General features: G+C 43.1%; 1 protein-coding gene across 5 annotated transcripts in view; it reads right to left on the reverse strand.

The window, feature by feature from the left end:
- Positions 1-156: 156 nt before the first annotated feature.
- The window catches only part of frmd4ba (FERM domain containing 4Ba), a 58381-nt gene continuing 37074 nt past the window's right edge, over positions 157-21463 (reverse strand). For 2 of the 5 annotated variants that reach the window (XM_079680764.1, XM_079680762.1), the window contains exons 12-24: positions 14692-14768; positions 14082-14220; positions 11868-12003; positions 11636-11769; positions 11391-11507; positions 9570-9798; positions 9292-9348; positions 9056-9185; positions 7232-7396; positions 4869-5635; positions 4000-4138; positions 3445-3672; positions 157-1163 (exon numbers count right to left, since the gene is read on the reverse strand). In XM_079680764.1, coding sequence (XP_079536890.1) covers position 1163; positions 3445-3672; positions 4000-4138; positions 4869-5635; positions 7232-7396; positions 9056-9185; positions 9292-9348; positions 9570-9798; positions 11391-11507; positions 11636-11769; positions 11868-12003; positions 14082-14220; positions 14692-14768 — 2319 coding nt within the window. In that variant the 3' untranslated portion in view covers positions 157-1162. Of the gene's footprint in view, positions 1164-1698; positions 1830-1939; positions 2097-3444; positions 3673-3999; positions 4139-4868; positions 5636-7231; positions 7397-9055; positions 9186-9291; positions 9349-9569; positions 9799-11390; positions 11508-11635; positions 11770-11867; positions 12004-14081; positions 14221-14691; positions 14769-21463 lie in introns of all 5 variants that reach the window. The other 3 variants (XR_013808111.1, XR_013808110.1, XM_079680763.1) reach the window with 3 other exon arrangements.

Here is a 21463-nt window from a genome sequence, read left to right on the forward strand (position 1 = left end):
GCTTTTATATAGTTTTACTTAACTATACTGACATTTCTTCCAGTTTGATTCTTTGTTTATGAAAAAACACGTTTTTTTTTGTCTCTGAAAAACAAATGGTAATCTTGCGGGCGAAGTATATATTGTATAAATATGACTGAAGAGACTGAACTGATCTAAATGCTGATTTTTTTTATTCAAACAAATGCAATTGTACAAATGACTAAGAACCAGCTTAACAACCATTGTTTTCACTATATATTACATGCTTTTCAAATACATACAAATGCTCTAAAAAAAAGACGGAACCAGTGTATTTACAAAACCAACATTTACATACGGCTTCATTCTCTTGAGAGAAATTAGGAGCACCAGTCCATGATTTCCAGCATGGATGAAAATAACCATGTTCAAATAAAAAAAGTCTTCCTGCAGTGACTGATCAGATGTGGCAGTGATATTTAAGTGTGGGTAATACTCAGAATGGTCACAAGTATTTGGCTCATTTGTATTGTAAGTACTGACAGTGAGAATACTTTGGAAATGACAAACAAAGAGTATGGTGGGTGTTAGTAACAAGCTACAATACAACTGGCTCTGCAGAGTGTTCCAGGAAGTAGCCATCACCTTTTGACTCGTTCAATCCTTCATTTTTTTGATAATGTCCTTATCGCTCCTTGTCCGATCCTTCATGGTTACAGTGTTCATACATGTGTGTGGCGGAGGGTTGTTCGCAGCGGCTCAGTAATCCTCGCTTTGTGAAGTCCACTTTCCCTTTGTCTCCACCACACAGTCCACAGCAGGTCCTGGTACAGTTTCAGTGAATCCTCCTCATCACCACAAGCACTCCCAATACAGACACGAAGACGCTCCCGTGGGCTTTTTTTGTTCGGTACGATCACAGCGTTGTGGGTCAGTTTGGCAACAGATTCCTTTACTCTCACGAAAGTTAAGTTCCTTCATTCTTTGGATCCTCGCGTACAGAGAAAAACAGGTAAGTGCAGTCTAAAGGCACAATGACAGCTTGTCAAGGTGTATGAATTCAAACGATGATGACAGACGGCGATTACACTATTGTTCCTGGTTTTGAATCTTCGTGCCAGTGTATCTTATCGTCCAGCTCTGGGTTCGTGTGCATTTGGTCACTGACGTGCGGGTCCATTTGGTTGACATCGATGTAGGACCTGGAAGAAACAGACAAGATGAAACGCATTAGACGGATGGAAAAGGGAGTGTCGATTGTGATTGGTTAAGAATGGATTGACCCTGGGCTGTCAACATTGTCCGATTTTATTTTAGCTTTTAAGTGTCAAGATTAAGAAACTAGAGCTGCAACAAATCGTTTCAACTATCAAAAAAACTGCCTTTTCTTTTAAGGATTAATCGAATGTTCAATAAAATGTCAGAAAATTGTGAAAAATGCTCATCTCAAAGTCTGAGAAATGTCAAAAAATGTCTTGTTTTGTCAATTCGATACCCAAGTATATTCACTTTACTGTGGTCCAAAACTGAGACAAGCAAGACATCTTTGTATTCGAGATACTTTCTGCCATTTTAGTGGAAGATTTAAGGACTAATCAAACCCAAATAGTTGTTGATTATGTTCTGTCTACAGGACACTAAACTAAGAGAAATAAGAGGCACTCTGGTTTGTGTCAGGCGTGTTGTCATCAATCTCAGTTTCAGACAGATGTCAAACCCAGGGTCAATCATTCTCACCGTACAGCAGAGCAGATGCACGCAGGCATTGAACACAAGCATAGCCTTTGGATTTCAGGGGTCACATGTTCCTCCTCTGCCACACAAGTGCTCTCCCACCACCACAAAACACCCAGGGAAACACAGCAAATCTGAAATGTGAGATGATTTCTGTTAGTCCCTGCCACACTGCCACAGATATCCAAAAAAAAACACACAACCGTCACCAATGAGGGGGAGTTTTCACACTCTCGTCTCTCACCCTTTCTGCTGTGCTGGGACTGATAATGGGAGGGGACAGGGGGGGGGGGGGTTATTTCTCTTGTTTGGTAGCATAGGCAACATCACCACGCCACTCTAAAGGCCGTGCAGGGAACGCCATCCTACCACGGCTCCGCCTCTCAAACTCTGGGGGACATCTGCGCATGAGAGGGGGCAAAGGTCAAGGGTGAGCGGTGTAATGAAACTTTTTGGAACACAAGGCGAAACACTGGAGAGCTCCAACTGATGTCAGACACTGAACAATCATTGGAAGTTGTGGCCAGAACATTGAGAAAGACATTAGCAGCAAAGAAGTGATACAGCTCCAATCAATTGTGAAAAAAGCTCTCTCCCCCAGTCCCAGAGTATTTAGCTAGTTCTAAGAGAATAATCAACATTTGATAACCAGTCCAAGCAGGCTCTGTTCCCAGCAGGAAGTGATGGGAGCTATCCACCTGATAAGATGGACGCCAAGATGTCCTCACTGCTCTCTGACACGGTTTGTCCTGGTATTATCTGAAGAATGTTTTATGAATGTTTTGGGCAAGCCGACTCAACTATCTGGGTCATAACTGCACACAGCTCTGGGAAACCAGCTTCCCACTGATATCAGGAAGTGGAGGGACTACTTCTCCTCCATTGCAAACTGAAGACCCACCTGTTTCGCTTTACCTAAGAGTTGAACTTGTGCAGCAGTACAGAACAACCTTGTTTGAAGTTAATATTTCAGGACTTGTTCTTGTCCTTAGTTTGAATCTTATGGTTTATTTGCATTTATCGTAAGGCTGTGCAATTAATCGTATTTTAATCTCGATTACGATTTTGGTTTGCAACGATTACGAAAACAACGTAATCGAAATAAAACTTATTATTTTTATAAAAAAAAAAAAAAAAGATTTTTGTTATTGGTTTTTCAGTTGAATTATACTTAAAGTTCATGGTAATCAACTGTTAAAAACATACTGTTACATTTTTTTTTGAAGAAATTGATGTTTTCAAAGTAAATGGATAATCTTTTTTAAAATAATCGTGATATCAATTGTCGACCAAAATAATCGTGATTATGATTTTTGCCATAATGGCACAGCCCTAACTTATCGTATCGTACATCTCTTTGGATAAAGGCGTCAGCTAAAATCAATGAAATGATAGTTAAAGAATGACAAAGCTCCTAGGCGGTTTGCCCGCATGAGGCAGGGGAGTGAGAGGAAGGCAATAGCTAAGATGACTAGAACTAGAACTAAAAGCCATGTATGCAATGTGTGGGCCGAGAGGAAGGCAAACTGTTGAGAGAAATGTGACCACTGTGACAACAAAAGCCGGCTGGAAGAGGAAGTAAGGCAGGCATGATGATTTTTTTATAAAGAAGCCATGCAGTTACCTTATCATACATGACAATGAGCGATCAGTCAAACACACTTCAAAACAAGGACAAGCAAGACTATGGAGTCACGTTGCAGACAAAAGTGAACGACGCGCAGGCTCCGGGCGTTTCCGTCTACTTACTATGAACTACCTTTAGCAAAGGACACCTTACTGAGCCTGTGCCCTCTGGAGGAGTTTGGTCGTGAAGGGCTGGAGGAAAGCTGCCTCTCCCGACACCCGGGGGAGTAGGAGCAGGAGGAAGAGGAGGGATAGGAGGAAGAGGGCGGAGAGGAAGAGCTAGCAGGGAAAAGGCGCCTCTGGCCTTCGGGGCTGAGCCAGGAGCCTTTTAAAAGCTGGGAGGCGCCATATCTATAAGAAAGCAGGGCCGGTGGATAGTTAGGGAGGAGAAGACGTCTTAAGCTCCGAGGAACTGAGTGCACAGATCTGATCATCCTCAGATGAACCTCGCTTGTAACCACAAGGTTGTTTTTTCCAAACTTAAAGTGAAGAAATGGTCCCATTGGCTACACATCAGAGCACATCATTGTTGTTAAAAAAAACATAAAGCAGCTTATTTTGTTCTGTAAACAGCCATTCTGAGTAATGAACAGTAGTGTTAGCCGTGGGGATCAGGAGGATCAGGGAGTGGCTTATTGGATAAGACGCTGAGTTAAAGCCAAGTTTCTTCTGTCTCACCTGCTGTGGGCGGAGTGGCTGTAGGGCGCCGTGCTGTAGGAGTAGGACTGCGGTGCGTGCGCGGGCATGTCGTATTCTGACATGGCACTACCAACACTCATGTGACCGTGCCAGTTTCCACTCAAGGACGCTGAGGACACTGGAGACAAAAATGGTACAAGTCAGCATCTGACCTTCATGTGGAAACGGGGTCGACAGCACAATGCAGGAGACTAGAGATTCCCTGAAGACCTTTCTGTGATTGCTTCCGTTTTGATTTGTCTCGTTATAGCAGCTGTTATATCAGGCTCCAGACTGACGTTTTAACACAACATTCGTCAGTATAGAGACCATCGAAACTTATCCTTTTAATTTGTTATTGCCATCTATTAATAGTTATATGCAAAGATAGACATAGGAATCATAAGGAAATAACAGGGCATAGTTCCCTCTCTAATATCGATTTGATATAGATTATATTTCATACAAACAACTATTTATTCTTCCCTAAAACAGCAATTTACAAGATAACATTTCAACACATTAAGACAAATTGATAATTAACCAGATTTTAACTAAATCGAGCTTGAACAAATCATCTCAAGTTAACTAGCTTGAATCCTGCAATTTTTTTTAACACATAATTGTCCACAATGCAGCGTGATCAAATAATAAAATAGGGGAGCGTTCGTGGCCGTGTCAACACTTAGTATATTGAATAAAGTATCTCAAAAGTAAATGTTGGTGGTTCCTTCAGCTGCTCAGCAACTACAAAGCACTAATTCTAATCTACCATTTGTTTTGTTTTTACTCAACATGGTCCAATAATGTATATCTGATGTATCGGGTGATCCAGCTGGAATCCATAACACACGGCGCAGTGATCTCACCTGAGGAGTAGGCGATGTTCCTGTGGTTGTGGCTCTGGGCTGAAGGCATGGTCTGGTAGCCCAGGCTGTGCTGCGAGCCTCTGTCGTAGTCGTAGTTTCCGTACGCAGGCTGTTGTTGTTGTGGTTGTTGTGCGTTGCGTTGGTACCAGCCTCTCAAATGTTCTGCCACGATGGCTTTCTGGAAGTTCTTGACGGGCTGCTCGTTGCCGCGGGGGACCTGTCGATTCCTGGGCGGGCGCAAAGTGGCGTACGGGTTCTGCGACATGCCGTCCATCTCGTCGTGCCCGTAGTGACCGTGCACTTCGTGGCTGTGATAAGTTGGCTGTGTTGGGTGGTACGAAGGATTGACGGTGTAGTGTCCCTCCAGCTCGTTGTCGTACATGTACACTCCGTTAGCGTAAGGCTCTGGTTCTGGGTAGCTAGGGTAACCCGTCACATAGTAGGCCGTGGTGGTGGGTCTGGCTCGCGGTTGGTTGGCATGGCGATTGTCGGGCTGAGCCAGGTTGGGCATGCTACCCGTGTTGGCGTACATGTCTTTTCTGTGGCGGCCGCGAGCTCTGCGCCTGTTCGTGTGGTTGCCGGGGACGCTGTACTCCACGCTTGACTGGCTGGTGTAGGAGGAGCCGTCGTCGAGGACCTCGGTGCTGTTGCTGCGTCGGGCGGGGGTGAAGCTGAAGGTCGGCACGGGGGGCTCGGCCTCCGTCAGCTGAGACTGGGACTCTAGGCTGCCACTGCGCTGGCGGAAATGTTGTGGAACGTCCTCTGATCTGTAATAAAAAACACCAGTTAAAAACGTTTACTTTAAGAGTCCCTTTTAACTTCTGTAACATAATGACATCACTACTTAACATTTGCACTTCGAAGATAAGATAAGATAAGATGGATCTTTATTAATCCCTGTGGAGAAATTCAGTAGTTCAAAAAGCAACAGGGTGAGAATGAAAAACACGATTCACACAGATGAGGAATAAAATGTAAGATCAAATCAAAGATAAAAATTAAATGATATACAGTAACTTTAAAATAAGAAATTAATTAAAATGAACATATATACACATTTAGGCCATATATACATATTAGATATATTGACATGTATGTGTGAAAACAGTGTGTATTTTATGTCCAGTACTTGTGACCCATTGTTGTGCAGCCTAATGGCTATAGGCACAAAGGATTGTCTATTGGCTAACACTCCAACAGACATTGAGTAATAGGCTAAGGGGCGGGACATCTCTAAGCGGTTGACCAGTCACTAGACAGCCGACCAGTCACTACGCAGCCGACCAGTCACTACACAGCCGACCAGTCACTACGCAGCCGACCAGTCACTACGCAGCCGACCAGTCACTACGCAGCCGACCAGTCACTACGCAGCCGACCAGTCACTACACAGCCGACAAGTCACTACACAGCCGACCAGTCACTACTAGGGTTGCAAATGGGCGGAACATTTAAGTTAAGTTGGGGAATTTTGGAAATATTCTATGCAAAATTAAACAAAAAACATGACATTTCAACAGATTTCTTTTCATTTTAATTGTTGTTAAGTAGAACAGAACAAGTTTTAATTATTTTATTGAACAATTATTTGTTTCATTGAAGAACGAAAACATGGAGGAATGCACAGTGCCTGTAGGGGGTGTGGTCTCAATAGCCATGCAGTAAGCAGTGTGCTATGGCATTGATATTCAAGTGTACTTGAATGGCATCTGTTTGTTTTAGTGAAGATTATGCTAAAATATACTTTCCCCAACTATATTTAAGTTCCCTATGAAGTGTCAACCTTCAATTTGGAAAATTCCCTGTTTATTCCCATGGAAAGTTTCCATCTTTGAAAATTCCCGGAATTTTGCAACCCTAGTCACTACACAGCCGACCAGTCACTACACAGCCGACCAGTCACTACACAGCCGACCAGTCACTACACAGCCGACCAGTCACTACACAGCCGACCAGTCACTACACAGCCGACCAGTCACTACACAGCCGACCAGTCACTACACAGCCGACCAGTCACTACACAGCCGACCAGTCACTACACAGCCGACCAGTCACTACACAGCCGACCAGTCACTACACAGCCGACCAGTCACTACACAGCCGACCAGTCACTACACAGCCGACCAGTCACTACACAGCCGACCAGTCACTACACAGCCGACCAGTCACTACACAGCCGACCAGTTACTACACAGCCGACCAGTCACTACACAGCCGACCAGTCACTACACAGCCGACCAGCTAACCAATCAAGTCTTTTCCTGTTCATCCTTTAAACTGCACACAAATCCACAACCAGGATGTTTTGTAATTTGCACCAAAAGAGTGAAAAAAGTAACACAGAGTGAGTGAAGTGAATGTACCTGAGCTGGCTGCTGCTGTAGGCGTTGCGGGTGAGGAGGGGGGTGGGGGGCATGCTGCGGGCGTCACGCGGCTGCCTGGAAGCCGGTTTGAACAGGCTGCTGTGGCTCGATAAGGCTTCGCGGTGACCGTAGTGGACTGATTCCTGGACCTGGCCGTAATTTAATCTGAAACACAGATAAGAAGGAATTATTTCAGGGCATTCTGCTGTCAAAACTGAAGGGAAAAAAAAACCAGGGGTTTGCTTGGATGCATTTAAGTGATCACTTACACCTGGATGGCTGCCGTTACACAGTCCACTGATCTTTCCTTTATGCACCAGCAAGCATTATGAAATAAATCTCTGAGGCTATAAATGTTTTAATACGAGGGAAGGAATGATCTATTATTTAAGTCTTTGTATTGAGTAGAAAATGTGCAAATGCAGGTTAAAAACCTCATGATTTCATTGCAATAACTATTTAAAAACCGTTTTGAAGCCGAGAGCAACACATCACACATATAATTGAGTAAACAGTCGAAGTGGCTGCCGTTTAAACTCCAGGTCCACTTTCCTGTTTCCCTTTTCCCTTTTGTTGTCTGCTCCCTCGCAGGCAGCGACATGTTCTTTCCCATCTATTTTTAAAGCGGGTGCATTGGGCTGATAAGCAGCAGATTGTTGGAGAGGCAGGAGAAGGAGGGAGGAGGTGACTGGCAGGAATGTAACTCTGGATCTGGATGTCTACAGGTCTGAACTAGCTTCTTCTACAGAAACAACTGTCAGACACGTTGGAGATTCAACGTATTAAAGGGGACCTATCATTCAAAATGCACTTTTTTATGTGTTTAATACATAAACATGTGTCCCCGGTGCATCTGGGAACTCACAAAGTGTCAGAAAATAAAACCCTCTCTCCTTTCCTCCGTACCCACATCTCTAAAAACGGAGCTGATCCAGATTTGCTGAAACGGAGGGATATGAGGCTAGAATGGGTGATCTTTTGGTATTTTGAGCAAATCACTTCATAGACATGTTTTTTTATAGATTTGTATACATCTGAGACCTTTGCTATTGCCTTAACCCTTAGATGCATAAGTGGGTCTTTTTTGACCCGGTGAGGTGGTTTTCTTGAAGTATCTTTGTAATTACATTTTTTTTATCATTTCATATTCCAGCTATTCCTCAAAAAACATGTTTTAGATATCATGCCATTCACATTTTAAATGTACATTTGAAGAATTGCTTTTGTATGACTACCCCGAGCTTCCATAAGTAGGTCAAAAATGACCCGCATGCATTTTCTATGGCGTCCTATGGGAACCTTTGATTCTTATCACCTGTTGCTGTCAGGAATACATTCACTGTAGACCACACAGACTACATTACAAGTGACACCTCTCAGGAAGAATATTTTACACAGAAAGATCTGATACCTGTTAGTATAATAATACATTATATATTTATAGGGCTTTTCAAGGACTCAAAATCGCTTTACAATATAAGGGAAGGTTAGGGTAGGACTATCAAACTTGATCAACTGGCATGGATTGATGGGGGGGGGGCTATGAGTAGACAAGAGGAGAGGAGATGAGTTTTGAAAAGGGACTGGAATACTTTGAGGGTCTCAGTATAGCGGAGATCTTTGCATTGATCTTCTCATCAAAAAAAATTCTAAAATTATAAATAGTGAAACATTTCTTTAAAAAATATTTCTAGTGTGAACCAAAATATAATACTAAATATTTTTACAAGAGTATAGTGTGCAGTCACTCGTGCATCGAAGGGTTAAAATAGCATGATAGGTGACCTTTAATATATTTCACGGGTGTCAGAGGTATCTGTGTACCTGCTGTCTGGCTGCTGGTCCGAGAGCCTTCTGTCGTTGTTGTAGTGGATGTCCAGCGTGTCTGCGTGGTGCGGTCTCGGGGAATACTGAACCGATCTGGAGCGCTGCCTCTGGGAACTGAGCTCATCATCTGGGGGATAAAAAAGTGGTTCAAACGGATATGAAATGCAGTGGGGAGGGGGGAGGGGGGGGGGCGTTAGTGAACACATGCACACTGGCTAGGGCTCAGCACTCACCATCATCCAGAGTGAGGCTGTCCGATAGAGAGCTGAGGTCTGAGGGGTTCACGTCGTCTGGTAACACGAGAGAGAAAAGGGATTGTTACTTATTCCACATAACGAGAGTAGTTAGTATTAAACAGAAGATTACTAAATACATTCAGAATAAGACCACCTGGTCAATGAAATATATGGAATGGAAAAAATCACTATGACAATTAAAAAAACAGTCCTCAGAGAATGTTTGAAAACCAAAAGATAGATTAGATATTTTCCCTCTGCTGTTGTTAACGTACCTGCTATGATCAGTGAGGCCCTCTGGGTGGGCTTCCTCCCCTTCCTGACCCGGTAGGCGTTGATCTCCTTCTCGATCTCCTCCAGCTTCCTCATGGCGTCCAGGCAGTTGCTTCTTCTCTTTTTCTTCACCGTCTTCCCGAGCTCGCCCTCGTTGGACAGCTTGATGGCCGCTTCCACGATCTTCTGCTGCAGGGCGAACCGGCTCTCCAGATTCCTCAGATGTGGGTCCTGTGGGGAGAAACGCACAACAAACACACGGTGAGATGGGGAACTTCCCGAGATATGAAAACAGACCCTGTCAACGGGAGCAAGCAGACTTCCAACATCTCCTTTTTCAATGTGTTGACTTATTCTTGTTTAGATTCCTTTCACCAAATGACAGATGGAAACCAGCTACACCTCACAACATGTCTCATGCAAACATGAGGTAATCTAAGCCTCAAATTAAAAAAGGTTATGACAACAGGGTATATGCAGGAATCCTGAAGTCAGATGTAATACCTTTTAAGACCTTTTTTAAGACCCTTTCCATACGTTTTAAGACCTCATCGCCACTTTGAGTTGTAACCGGTTACCATGGCGACACACTTTACCTCACATTGACTATACACAGTATTGATTGTCCTTCCTCTTTATCTTCAAACCATTTGGACGCAGACTTGCATTTCCCCATAACGATGTTGTTTAACAACCGGTGTAAACGGGCCTTTGCACGCTATCAAGCAGTGAGCGTGCGATGTCCTGTTCAGATGACGTCAAACCCAACGGGATGCCATAAATAAACAGAATCACACTACACACCTACGCAATGATTACATTCAGGCAGACTGTAGAATACAACCTCTTTGGACCATTGATATACCGTAATTTCCGGACTATAAGGCACACCTGAATATAAGCCGCAGCAGCTAAATTGAATGATGTGTACATATATAAGCCTCACTGGACTATAAGCCGCAGGTGTTTTAATGTTTCATTACCATAAGGGTTCGTGCACAGAGGGGATTGTCGGGAAAGAGATGGCTGTTTGAGGAAGCTCCCATTTATTAACATTTCAACAAACAAGTTGCATATTTGCATAACGTATTCAAGTGTTAGCATTTAGTGCAATAGTAGCTACAGAACATGTGCTGTGTAAACTGTACTGTATCACATAGCGTTTCAGACACACAAACTTTTCAACTTTCAAACCTAAACGGTGCGCTCCCAGCGCACGTACCGGCAGTGATCTACAGCAGTGGTTTTCAACCAGTGGTACGGGGACAAACTGTCTCGCTCTCGTAATGTCTGTCTGTCTTGCTCTCGTTCTGTCTCTCGTACCACTCTCGGTTCCTCTTTTACTTTTGCGCGCTACCTGTCTCACTCTTTTCCGGCCTCCAGCTTTTCCTGCTGGAGCCCGCCGCTTAAAGGTGGGGGGCGCGGACCGGCCATAGAGCCCATAGAGTTAAAGGTGGTGGACTGTAACCTGTAAAATCCATAGATTTAGGAGGTCCCCTAGTGGCCGTTAGCTGTAACAATCCATAGATTAGCCGCACCGTTATATAAACCGCAGCGTCGAAAAATTGGGGAAAAGGCGCGGCTTATAATCAGAAGATTACGGTATTTATTGAAAACAAGCTACAAAACGTAACACCTTGGAAAATGCCGTTTAATACTTTTTAATAGCCTTCATTTTCGCTAAATTAATTTATCAACTTTTAATACTTGTTAAGACCCCGCGGACCCCCTGAGCAAGTCACATGATCTCTAGGTAATCCAACACTGTGTTTCCACAAAGAGTGACTTTATATAACACTGATACATCACAACGAAACACCAACCTCATCGTAGGGGAAAAGGTCATCAAGCTTGAACTCTGTCCCGACGCGGCGGCGTACGGGAGGAGCCTTCTCGCCTGTTGCCAAGGGATACTCTTTGGGCAACTTGCCTGTTAACTCCTGCAGATTAGAAACAATAGAAACAGTCAGCTGAGTGGATGTTTTTCGGGAGGTGCTGTAATGTTTGTGGGGGGTTTTCCTCGTCCTGTAGTATGCTATATATGTGTATCATAATAAGAGACACTCACTGCTTCTCTCAAGCAGATCTTCTTCAGTTCCTCAAGTTTCTCTTTCAGCGTGTCTTGGAGGTTCTTCTGTTTATTTTTCAAATCGATAACCTTGTCTTTCTTCTGTTCATCTGTGACTTCAGAGTCAGCGGAACCTGGAACAAGCAACCGTCTCATTAACTAGAAATGATAGCAATCAATCATCACTCACCATTTTCACCCTGACGATGTGACATTAGCAGGTTCTGCTCACCGGCTGAGATGAGGCTCCCGTTGCTGGCCATAATGAGCTGGTTCTCTAAGCTGGAGAGTTTGATGATCCGCGGGGCGCAGATCTCCGTGAGGTCCATGGCGATGTCTCCTGAACTCCGGGTTGTGGTCATCTGTGACTGTAGGGGAAGAGGAGGGACAGTTAGCAGGAGGAAAGAGGGATGTGGAGCAGCAGCAGCAGCAGCGAGGGAGGGATTGGGAGTACTTCATTTTAATGATAGCACGATGCAAAAAGCGGGCTGCTCCATTTGCATGCTGGGTACTCAAAGCCCGTTGCTCTCTCATCAATCAGTGTGGGCTCTATTCCTGGATGACACACCATCTGCCTTCGAGAGACACAGTGGCTGAATAACCTCATTTGACTGCAGCAGCACACTCATCCATCTCCAGCAGGAAGAGCGCATCACACAGCGCTCATACTGTATAATAGCCGCTCAGCAAATGCTTCATAAACACAAACACATGGACCACCAGCATCTGCAGCCGGCTCTTAACACTCGGACCGGGATCTAGGCTGTGGGCAAACTGTGGGCTTTATTATGCATTATTAATGTTCAGGCTTTTAAAAAATAGTATGGTTTTTCTTTAGTGAATTGTATTTTGCTTTAAGCCTTAGATGATTTCTCTTAGGCTACATACAAGGCGTAATAATAGGGGATGAACTATTGATTGGAATTCTATTAAAATTGCAGATTAGTGCAATATCCAAATCGAGGAGCGGCAGTATTAATAAAGAAAAAAGATATATAACACAACGACAATAATGTCAAACCAAAAGTATATTAACTAAATAAATCAAACCATGATTTTTCAATGAAAATTGTAATTTTAATAAAAACAATATTAAAGGTAGGGTGGGTAAGAATGGAGAAACCAGCTCGAGTGCGCAAGAATTTGAAAGTAAACAACTGAAAAAAATCTGCCCCTTCCTTCAGACTTCTTTACAGAGCCCCTCCTCCAACACACGAACGCGCACATGACCAATGAGGGCACGAGATAAGTTTGTGCACAGATGGAAGGCTGACAGGCAGGTAGGCCATCCAGTTATTTTAGCCGGGCCGGCTCAGATGATTGGTCGTGCTTTTTACAGCACTACGGCTTCCACTGATGATATGTTTTAATGTATTTATCGTCAAAGCCTTTAATATATTCATTGCTATCAGGATGTTAAGAGCATTCCATGGAATATAACAAGTGTTTCTGAAGTGAATCACCTACCCCACCTTTAAGAACAATAGGCGCACCAAGTTCAACTATATAATTCTCCCTGTTCTATTAGCATAGGGATCAAAGTATTTATTACTCAGAGGAGTTACAAGCTCTCAACTTAATCTACCAATCATTTAATCTACCAAACACAAGCTCAATCAATAACAGTGATTCTATTCATGTTAAACTAATGAAGCAACAGTTTCCAACACATCCCTTAGTAACACAGGATCTATTTACATTAAACTGGTGGCCTGTCACTTCCCATCATCACGCTGTTGACACAAGTCACAAGCATAGGACCCGGATCAGGCAGTCGATCACATGATGAACAGTCACCAGCACACCACGCTGCCACACTTTCACAATAACCTCATGAGCTTCAATCAGTCCATAGTCACACTGAGAGAATGAGGTGATGAGTGTGTTTCAATGTGTGTGAAAAACAGCTCAACAATATAGCTCGTACGTACATCATAATAGAGGTAATCACTCTAAATGAAGTTCATGATAGTGTCATTACTTGTAAACTATACAGAGAGGGACACAAGCACACTGTGTCTATCAGCCAATCAATACACAGCATCAATGCGTGACCTCCTTAAAACATCTTATATAAATTGTAATGTATAATGTGCACATTTGTATCTAATATTCCTATGTTTAAACAACAGCTTTTAATATTGGACATTTGACTTCCTACTTACTCTCCATGTTCAATTATTGATTTATTTTAATTTCCAAAATGGAGCAACTGTCAGAAAACTAAATGTTCGCCGCGGGAGAAGAAAGTATTCCGATTTTAAAATAAAAATATGATTAACACACGGACACATGTCCCTGGTCTGTCACCAATGTGAGTCACTTTGTACGATATAAGTTAAGATGTCTACACAGGATGAGAATTAGAAGGTATTATTAGATTTCAAACTGAATCTGAGTCAGCTATGGTGAGTGAAAGTGTGAGGAGAGAACAACAGACACTCACTTTGCTTTGCTTTCTGTCCAGGTAGAACTGGTGCTGACTGATGGCCATCACCCAGATGGTTTTAATCAGAGAGTGGCTGGCATACCATGTGTGAATAACCAGACCGGTCTGTCCGAACGTTCGCTTGGTCACTGTCCTTCTGAGAAAGATAGCAACAACATAACACAAACGTTCAGTGCTGCTCTGAGACACAAAACAGCTGCAGACACTGGTTGATAAACAAGTCTTTAATTAAGATGGGTTAAGCAAAGATAACACAGTTTGTCTAATTCAATATGTGGCTGTTTCTGTAATAATGAACTGAAGAGCAGACAGTGGGTTTTAATAACAGCTCTGGCGGCTGAGAGAGAGACACATGGAAGCCTGTGTGAAGGGCAGAGGTCTTACAACAGCATTAGAATAATAAAGCGGCAAGAAAAACAGTAATTGAACAGAGCAGCTCCAGCCATTAACGCGGTGTCCCGATTGGCCCGCTGGCTGTGGATGCCCTTCACAGTGTGTGAGGTGTCAGATAAGGACATCTGAAGCATGCTCAAATCGGAGCACTTCAGACAAACAGGGGGAAAGGACTCACTAAGATCAGTTCAGATAAATGAAACCTTTCTCTGACCTGTGCGGGTCGTTCACTTCCACAGCAAATTTCTTCTCGCGGAAATACAGATTCTCTAACTGCTTCCACTGATACAACTGCAGAGAGACAGTTGGGAATAAAAGGGGGGGGGGGGGGGGGGGGAGGGGAGGGGAGGGAGACATGACAGATCCGTGAGTATACACAACACAGGGCTATTGATTAAAATGAGGCGTTGCTCGACATCAACAGAGGTATAACTTGGCTGTAAAGCGCAACAATGCAATCAGAAAGGCTTCCCAAATGAGCGGTATGCATTTTGCTTCAGCCACAGCAGCACGCCGTTCAGCACCATTTTTCTGCTTAACTTGCAACATTAGAAGAAACAACTAAGGCAGTGAATGGGGCTCAGCGGGCCAGCCGCTCCCGTGTAAGGTAGTCAAACTGAGCCAGGCAGCAAGCTATACTAGTTTTTCATTTCCTTCTGCTGTGGAGGGAAACAGAGGAAGGGCTTCTGTGTGTCAGGATGAAACATCTGCTCCACTGATAGTGTGTTCCATAAACTCATTCTGAGCCAGTAAACAGCCCTTCACTGCTCAAATGTAAGCAACAAGAAGAGACGCAACAGTGGGGCGTGAGGTTAATGTAGGAGAAAAATGTTTGTTTGACCGTACTCCATTCTTAAAAAGGTAAGAACTTAAAATTACTTCTAAAAAAAACCCTCAATATATAAAATCGGACCCAGGAGATAAACTGTGCCTGGGGTAAGAAATGACGATAAGCAGAGAGAACATATTTTCAAAGCATGTTTCAACTTGGCACCAAGTGTAACACATTACACTTCCCTGCAGTGTGGCTCACAGTGACAGACTGCCTGGAGAGCAGGTTCAACACATTTAGGAGAACGTTAAAAAAGGAGCACAAGGAGAATAAAAACATTCAAACCCCTTGACTATTTCAAACAGCTAGTAGTTGGACACAATAAAAAGGCTTACCGTGGTTTTTTTGGTTTTTAAATCCCTGCTGGATTCCCTCCGGTTTGTATTGAATCTGTAGAGTTTCCCACAGGGCTAGTGCTTCCTCGAACAATACTCTCTCTTGTCTGTTCTCAGGGAGCCAGATAGGTGTTGCAAGAGTTTCAGCTGAGCAGGCCACGCCCCTTAACCACCCCCTCTCCTCTGACATCACAGAAACATCACAGATACCTCAGGCACTGCTCTCTCTCGCTCTCTCTCTCTCTCCCTCCCTCTCCAAACACAGCCCACTTCCCTTTGAGTCAGACCAGATGAGCAGGTTGTTCATAAGCTTTTGCCAGCCCAGGTTTTAGAAGATTTCTCTGCTCCACTTCCCGTCACATGCAGATAAGCGATCAATCTTCCACAGACTTTGAATGCTCTCACTTCCATAGAGGAAGTTCCTTGCTTTTCATATTGTAAGTGGGACACAAAGCACTGCTGTGGGGCTGAATTAACTACTACCATGTCCCCCAGCAGGGCCAACATGTTAGGAATCTGTTACTATGGTCTAATCATTAATACCAGGGGCGAGGGTGCACTCAACTGCCCATACATGCACTTTGCTCCAAATACAAACTCATATATTTACAGGCAGTATAAGACAAAACAGCCTTATTGTGTGTGATATCCGAAAGCGGAACGTGTATGAGAGAAGAAAGGAGAAAATAAGGTATTTAGTATATAACATGAAAGTGATGACAGTGTTTCCCACAGAATTTGATTCTATTTGTGGGGGCACCGCACCCGGCAAGAAAAGCCAAAGGCCCCTTAACCTATTCAGGGGGCCCACGCATCCAACCCCCCCCCCCCCCTCAAATAAGAAAATACATGCGAGTTCATGGCTACTGTAGACCACGTTCTTGTTGCTCTGTGTTGCGTTGTTAATGAGTGAGACACACCGGAGTTGAGGATCTGTGGGGTTTATTCTCCCAGAAATATCATTTACAATTTAGGCATTTAGCAGACGCCTTATTCCAAAGAGACTTATAATGACCAATCACAGGGACATTCTCCCTGGAGTAACTGAGGGCTAAGTGCCTTGCTCAAGGGCAAACTAGTAGTGGTGTTCCAGGCGGGATTTGAACTCGCAACCTTCCGATCATCAGCCCACCTCACTATCCATTAGATTAGACCAGTGATTATCAAACTTTTTTAATGATGTACCCCCTTTGAAAAAATTCAGCCAAGTACCCCTGATCAGCGCAAAAACTATCTGTTGGGGGAAAAAAGCCGATATAAAAAGGTACAGTACAGCGCTGCACCATCAGTGTCTGATTTTTTTACCTTGTAACTGAGAAACACTTAAATGCTACATTTAAAATGTTTACAATCCATCACTAAATTCATGGCCAACCAATTTTAATATCATGCAATAACACTAAGACTACATTAGTTGCATTGAACTGATCTGTTAAATAAGTTGTACTTACAATCTAGTGAGAAACATGGGCTTGTGCTTCACTGAGGACCTTTGTCATTCTGACAGGGAGGCCACTGCAGATATTACACTTCGTGTTTTGAAATATGTACAACTCTAGTCTATTAATATAAAACCAACACTGCTCAAACTTCGTTGCTTTTCCTAAAATTTGTATATGTACCTATCTTATTTATTTTTTGATTAACATAAACTAAATCTCACGTACCCCCTGCAGTACTCCAACGTACCCCTATTTGACAACCACTGAAAAAAAAATGAATTATGAATCTTTTTTTATTATTTTTTATGAGATCCATTTGTGGCGGACGATATTTATTTGTGGAGGCCCGCCACAAATAACTCAATGTATGGGAAACACTGGATGATGTAGTTTTACCTCTGACTTATACTGCTATTATCCATTTAGTATTTGTCATATTTTTACTGTAATTAGTTTTGTGTGTTTATATTTTGTGTAAATATTCTCTTTATTTCCAATTTGTTATAATAGTCTTTTTGTTGTTATAATGTACTGTTATTTGCTCCTTTTCTACAACGTATCCCCCTCTGCGTGTCTATGTCTGCACTATTCAAATAAAAAAGAAGCTAATTCCTCGTGTGTGTGTAACCCTTCTCTGCAATGAACCCCATTCTATAGCGATCATTTGATTTCTAGTCTTTATTACGGTGGGCTCTACATGCAAAAAGAAGCGCGGGTACCGCCTTGCACGCGTAACTTCCAAAAAGCTCTTATCACTGCAGATGAGAGCTCACACCAATTCACACTCTCTAGTCACCATCATTAGCATCTTAACAACCGATCTGAAACAAAGGTCTACACAATGAACACACACGTTCACAGGATCATTCCCCCTATTAGAGCTACTCCACACCGGTGTGCCAGTAACAAGATGAAACTAAAAGCCTGCGGCTGAAGCCATGGCCAACATATTTAAAGGGCCGTGACACACCTTTATCTCTACTGTCACAGGTCGTATATTTTACTCTCTTAGTTCCTGCTCTCTTGGATGCTTTGTAGGCTCATAGCTGTGACCTTCATCTGTGAATAAACCACCATTTATTACCAGTTTAGGGTCAGAACTTGCTTTAGGAACATTTTTTATTGGGGTTTTAATTGCAAATGTACCATAGGTCTGAGGGTAACTCCACCTACTGCATCATCTCTCTTGTGGGCAAGGGGCTATAGGGGGGGTTGGGTTGGGTTGAATGTGTGATTTAGAGAATACGTGGTGAATAACACTCTTTTTTTTTTATTAGAAAAACTTAACTTTGAATATAAATATCATCTGGTGTCGGTCTCAGAATTGGCTTTGCGAGGTGCAGGGCTGATTTGCTGAGCCGTGTTCAACCAATGAAATGGCGATCGAATTAAAAAATCTGTTTATTAACACCAGCTTTAATGTGTTTTATCTCAGTACAGTTAACACTTTAATGAAGCTTCAAAAACATGTGTAAGTGTGAAGTACCTTCTTTAATATTTCACACTATATAACTCGTTTAAAAAAACACAACCGTAGAGCACAGTAAGTAACTAAGTAATATTCTTACATACTGATTTAATGGGGTTGTCAACCTGAAAGTAGGTTTTTAAAGTGGAAACGCTCCAAGAAAGTTGAACTACGTAAAAAAAAGTGACTCATCAGCACAAGTCATAGGTAGAGAGAACAAAAGCAACAAAACGTTCCTAAAGCAGGAGAAGGCCAGCTCACTAGCACGCTCATGAGAGAGCCAAACATGCCTGTGGTTTCCGATGGGATCCGGCTGTTCAGATCCAGCCTCACACCCACTATCCGAGGAACCCCAGGACCACGAGTCCGCAAAATCATACACGGATAAATATGTCAAAGGCTCTGACTCACACGCTCATACAGAAAAAGATCTGCCACACCCTCCATGTAACACGTCACATTCCCGCAACACTGTACATTGCACAACACGTTGATTTAGGTTGGGGGAAAGAGAGCGGAAGAATATTTGTCAGGATGGGATGAGTGAAACAAAAGTGGAAAGGATTTTGATTTCAGCTCTTTAGGTCCCATGTCATTATTACCCAGAGGCTGACACTGTCCCTGGTAACACACTGAAGGTTCATTTGGGTTCTGCTGGCTGATTATATGTGAGGAGCAGCATGTGGTCTTGGAGGGTGTCCCATTACCCACTGGGAGAGTGTCACCCAGAGAGGAGGAGAGACAGAAAAGTCTCCGGCTTTAATTCAGGGAGAATTGAGTCTTGACTCGCCATCTGCTTCATTCCCACAGTGTGTCCATTGAAGCACTGTTGTGTTCATCACATCAAATGAATGTTTCCTCCACCTACGTGACAGACCGGCATCTTTTATGCATTCTTTGTCCTATTTTGGAAGACACAAGCTACGCCTAGTACAGTGCTTACTTACATCTACATGATATTCAAATTAGGGCTGAACGATTAATCGATTTTAAATCGAAATCTGAAATGATGCGATTTTTTTTACCATTTTTTTTTTCTTCTTGTGTGTCAGTCATCCACACCAATCAGAAGTGCTGTGCTCCACATGTACCAGCCATTGGTAACCACTCAGAATTGGCCCATGATAGAAGGTGATAGACAGATTGTGACAGATTTTTAAAGTGCCAAACGGCTTCCAATGGAGCTCTCCCAGATGGTTTGGTGAAACAAACCGTCTGAGTCAGGTTAGTAATGCTCCATCACATGTTTCTATTACAGGGTGAATCTTAAACTGAAGCTTGACTTTAAAGCAACCCAACGGAAGTTTCATGTAAGTTTAGTTCTTTCACTCGTAGCTCGGGCTGCGGGGGTGCTAGAGACGGGAGCATGTTGATACGACCTTCCTAGCCAGAGTTATGGCCGCATTTTACAATAAACTTACGTTGGGTCGCTTAAAAACAAAAATCGCAATATTTTTCAGAAAAATCGCAATTACATTTTTTCCCAAAATCGTGCAGCCCTAATTCAAATATGATCAAAATCTCAGTATGGATTAGTATATTATCCCAATCCCAGAAAGCACAAGATATCGGTTAAGGCAAACTCTGTTTTCAAATAGCAAGAACTGCAGAAATGTCCTAGCTCACAAATGATATTCTACTGACCTTACAAAACACATTAGTTTGGGGCAGATCTTCTTTCAAATCACCGCAGTTCAAAATGGTGCAGCTTTATGTTCAATACAGACTGATGGCATGCGTGCAGAGAAGATACTGGGAGGTTAAGCTATTCGAGTGGCTTTCAATCATTTTGACAAAACTTAACATCACTTGAAGTACTTTTCTATTAACTACACAAGCACTGAGCTCTCCCCGGGACCAGCTCTAAATCCAGCCCCCAGCCGCCTACGCAGATAATTGTTCTGTATTGTTTGATCAATTGTATTCCCTCCGAGACACACACATGGATTAGCATAAAGAATACAGCCTGCTGAGAGGGGATGGGCAGAGGGCAGGGAGGGGTGGGCCGGGGTGAATAAAGGGGCTGTGAACTGAGGCAGGAAGCCCCATCAACATTAAATACAGAGGACTCCCTAAAAAGGCAAAAGTAGAGTATTTATACATTTCTATAAATAAAAAAAAACTCATTTAAAAAAAAAAAAAGGCAAAAAGTTAGCTCCAAAACAGCCAACTCATCTCTATGACTGTCCCCTCTGAATGTGAGGAGGTTGGAGGGCTCAGAGACTAGTTTGAAATGCTTTTAGCACCCCCAACACCCTCCAAATGCCCACCCACCAGCATGGCAGAGTGCCAACCCGAGTCCCAGGGGCATGCTGCTTCCCCCCCACCCCAGAGAAACCATAATTACACCTTTCACAGGGAGGGTCTGGAGAGACATACTGTGGCTGTGCCCGTTAATGCCTCGGAGTAACAGCACACCCTGCTATGTCAACACGTTCCTGCCGTACAACAACAGCTCCGTGTAATGAAAGAGGCCGGGGAGAAACGCTTGGTTGGGACACTATCACACAACGCATCTCAAACAAACACAGACACGACAAGTGCTAACTCAAACATCACAGTACAGGAGCAGGGCATTTCTGGACTGAAAGTATTTCATTTAAGTAGGCATCAAGCAAGCAGGCGTACAGTTAGAACAGCTGTGTGATTCTTCTTTTATTGATTCCTGAATTGATGTCAAAAGGGAAAGTCATGCTAAAAAGCGAACCATTTTTTACACTTAATTATTGTATCTCTTCAGTAGTAAATGGGAGAGGTGGCGTTTACAAACTAACTTGCAAGAAGGGGTGTTTTAATATACTTGCAACACTAGCCAGTGATAAGCTTTTATAATCAAAAAGGGAACTTGTAGGCTAGTACGGTATATGCTTTTATAGTCAATAAAAGACACTTCTATATATGATGTAATG

The sequence above is a fragment of the Notothenia rossii genome (assembly GCF_949606895.1).
Source record: "Notothenia rossii genome assembly, chromosome: 5".
NCBI classification, from domain to species: Eukaryota; Metazoa; Chordata; class Actinopteri; order Perciformes; family Nototheniidae; genus Notothenia; species Notothenia rossii.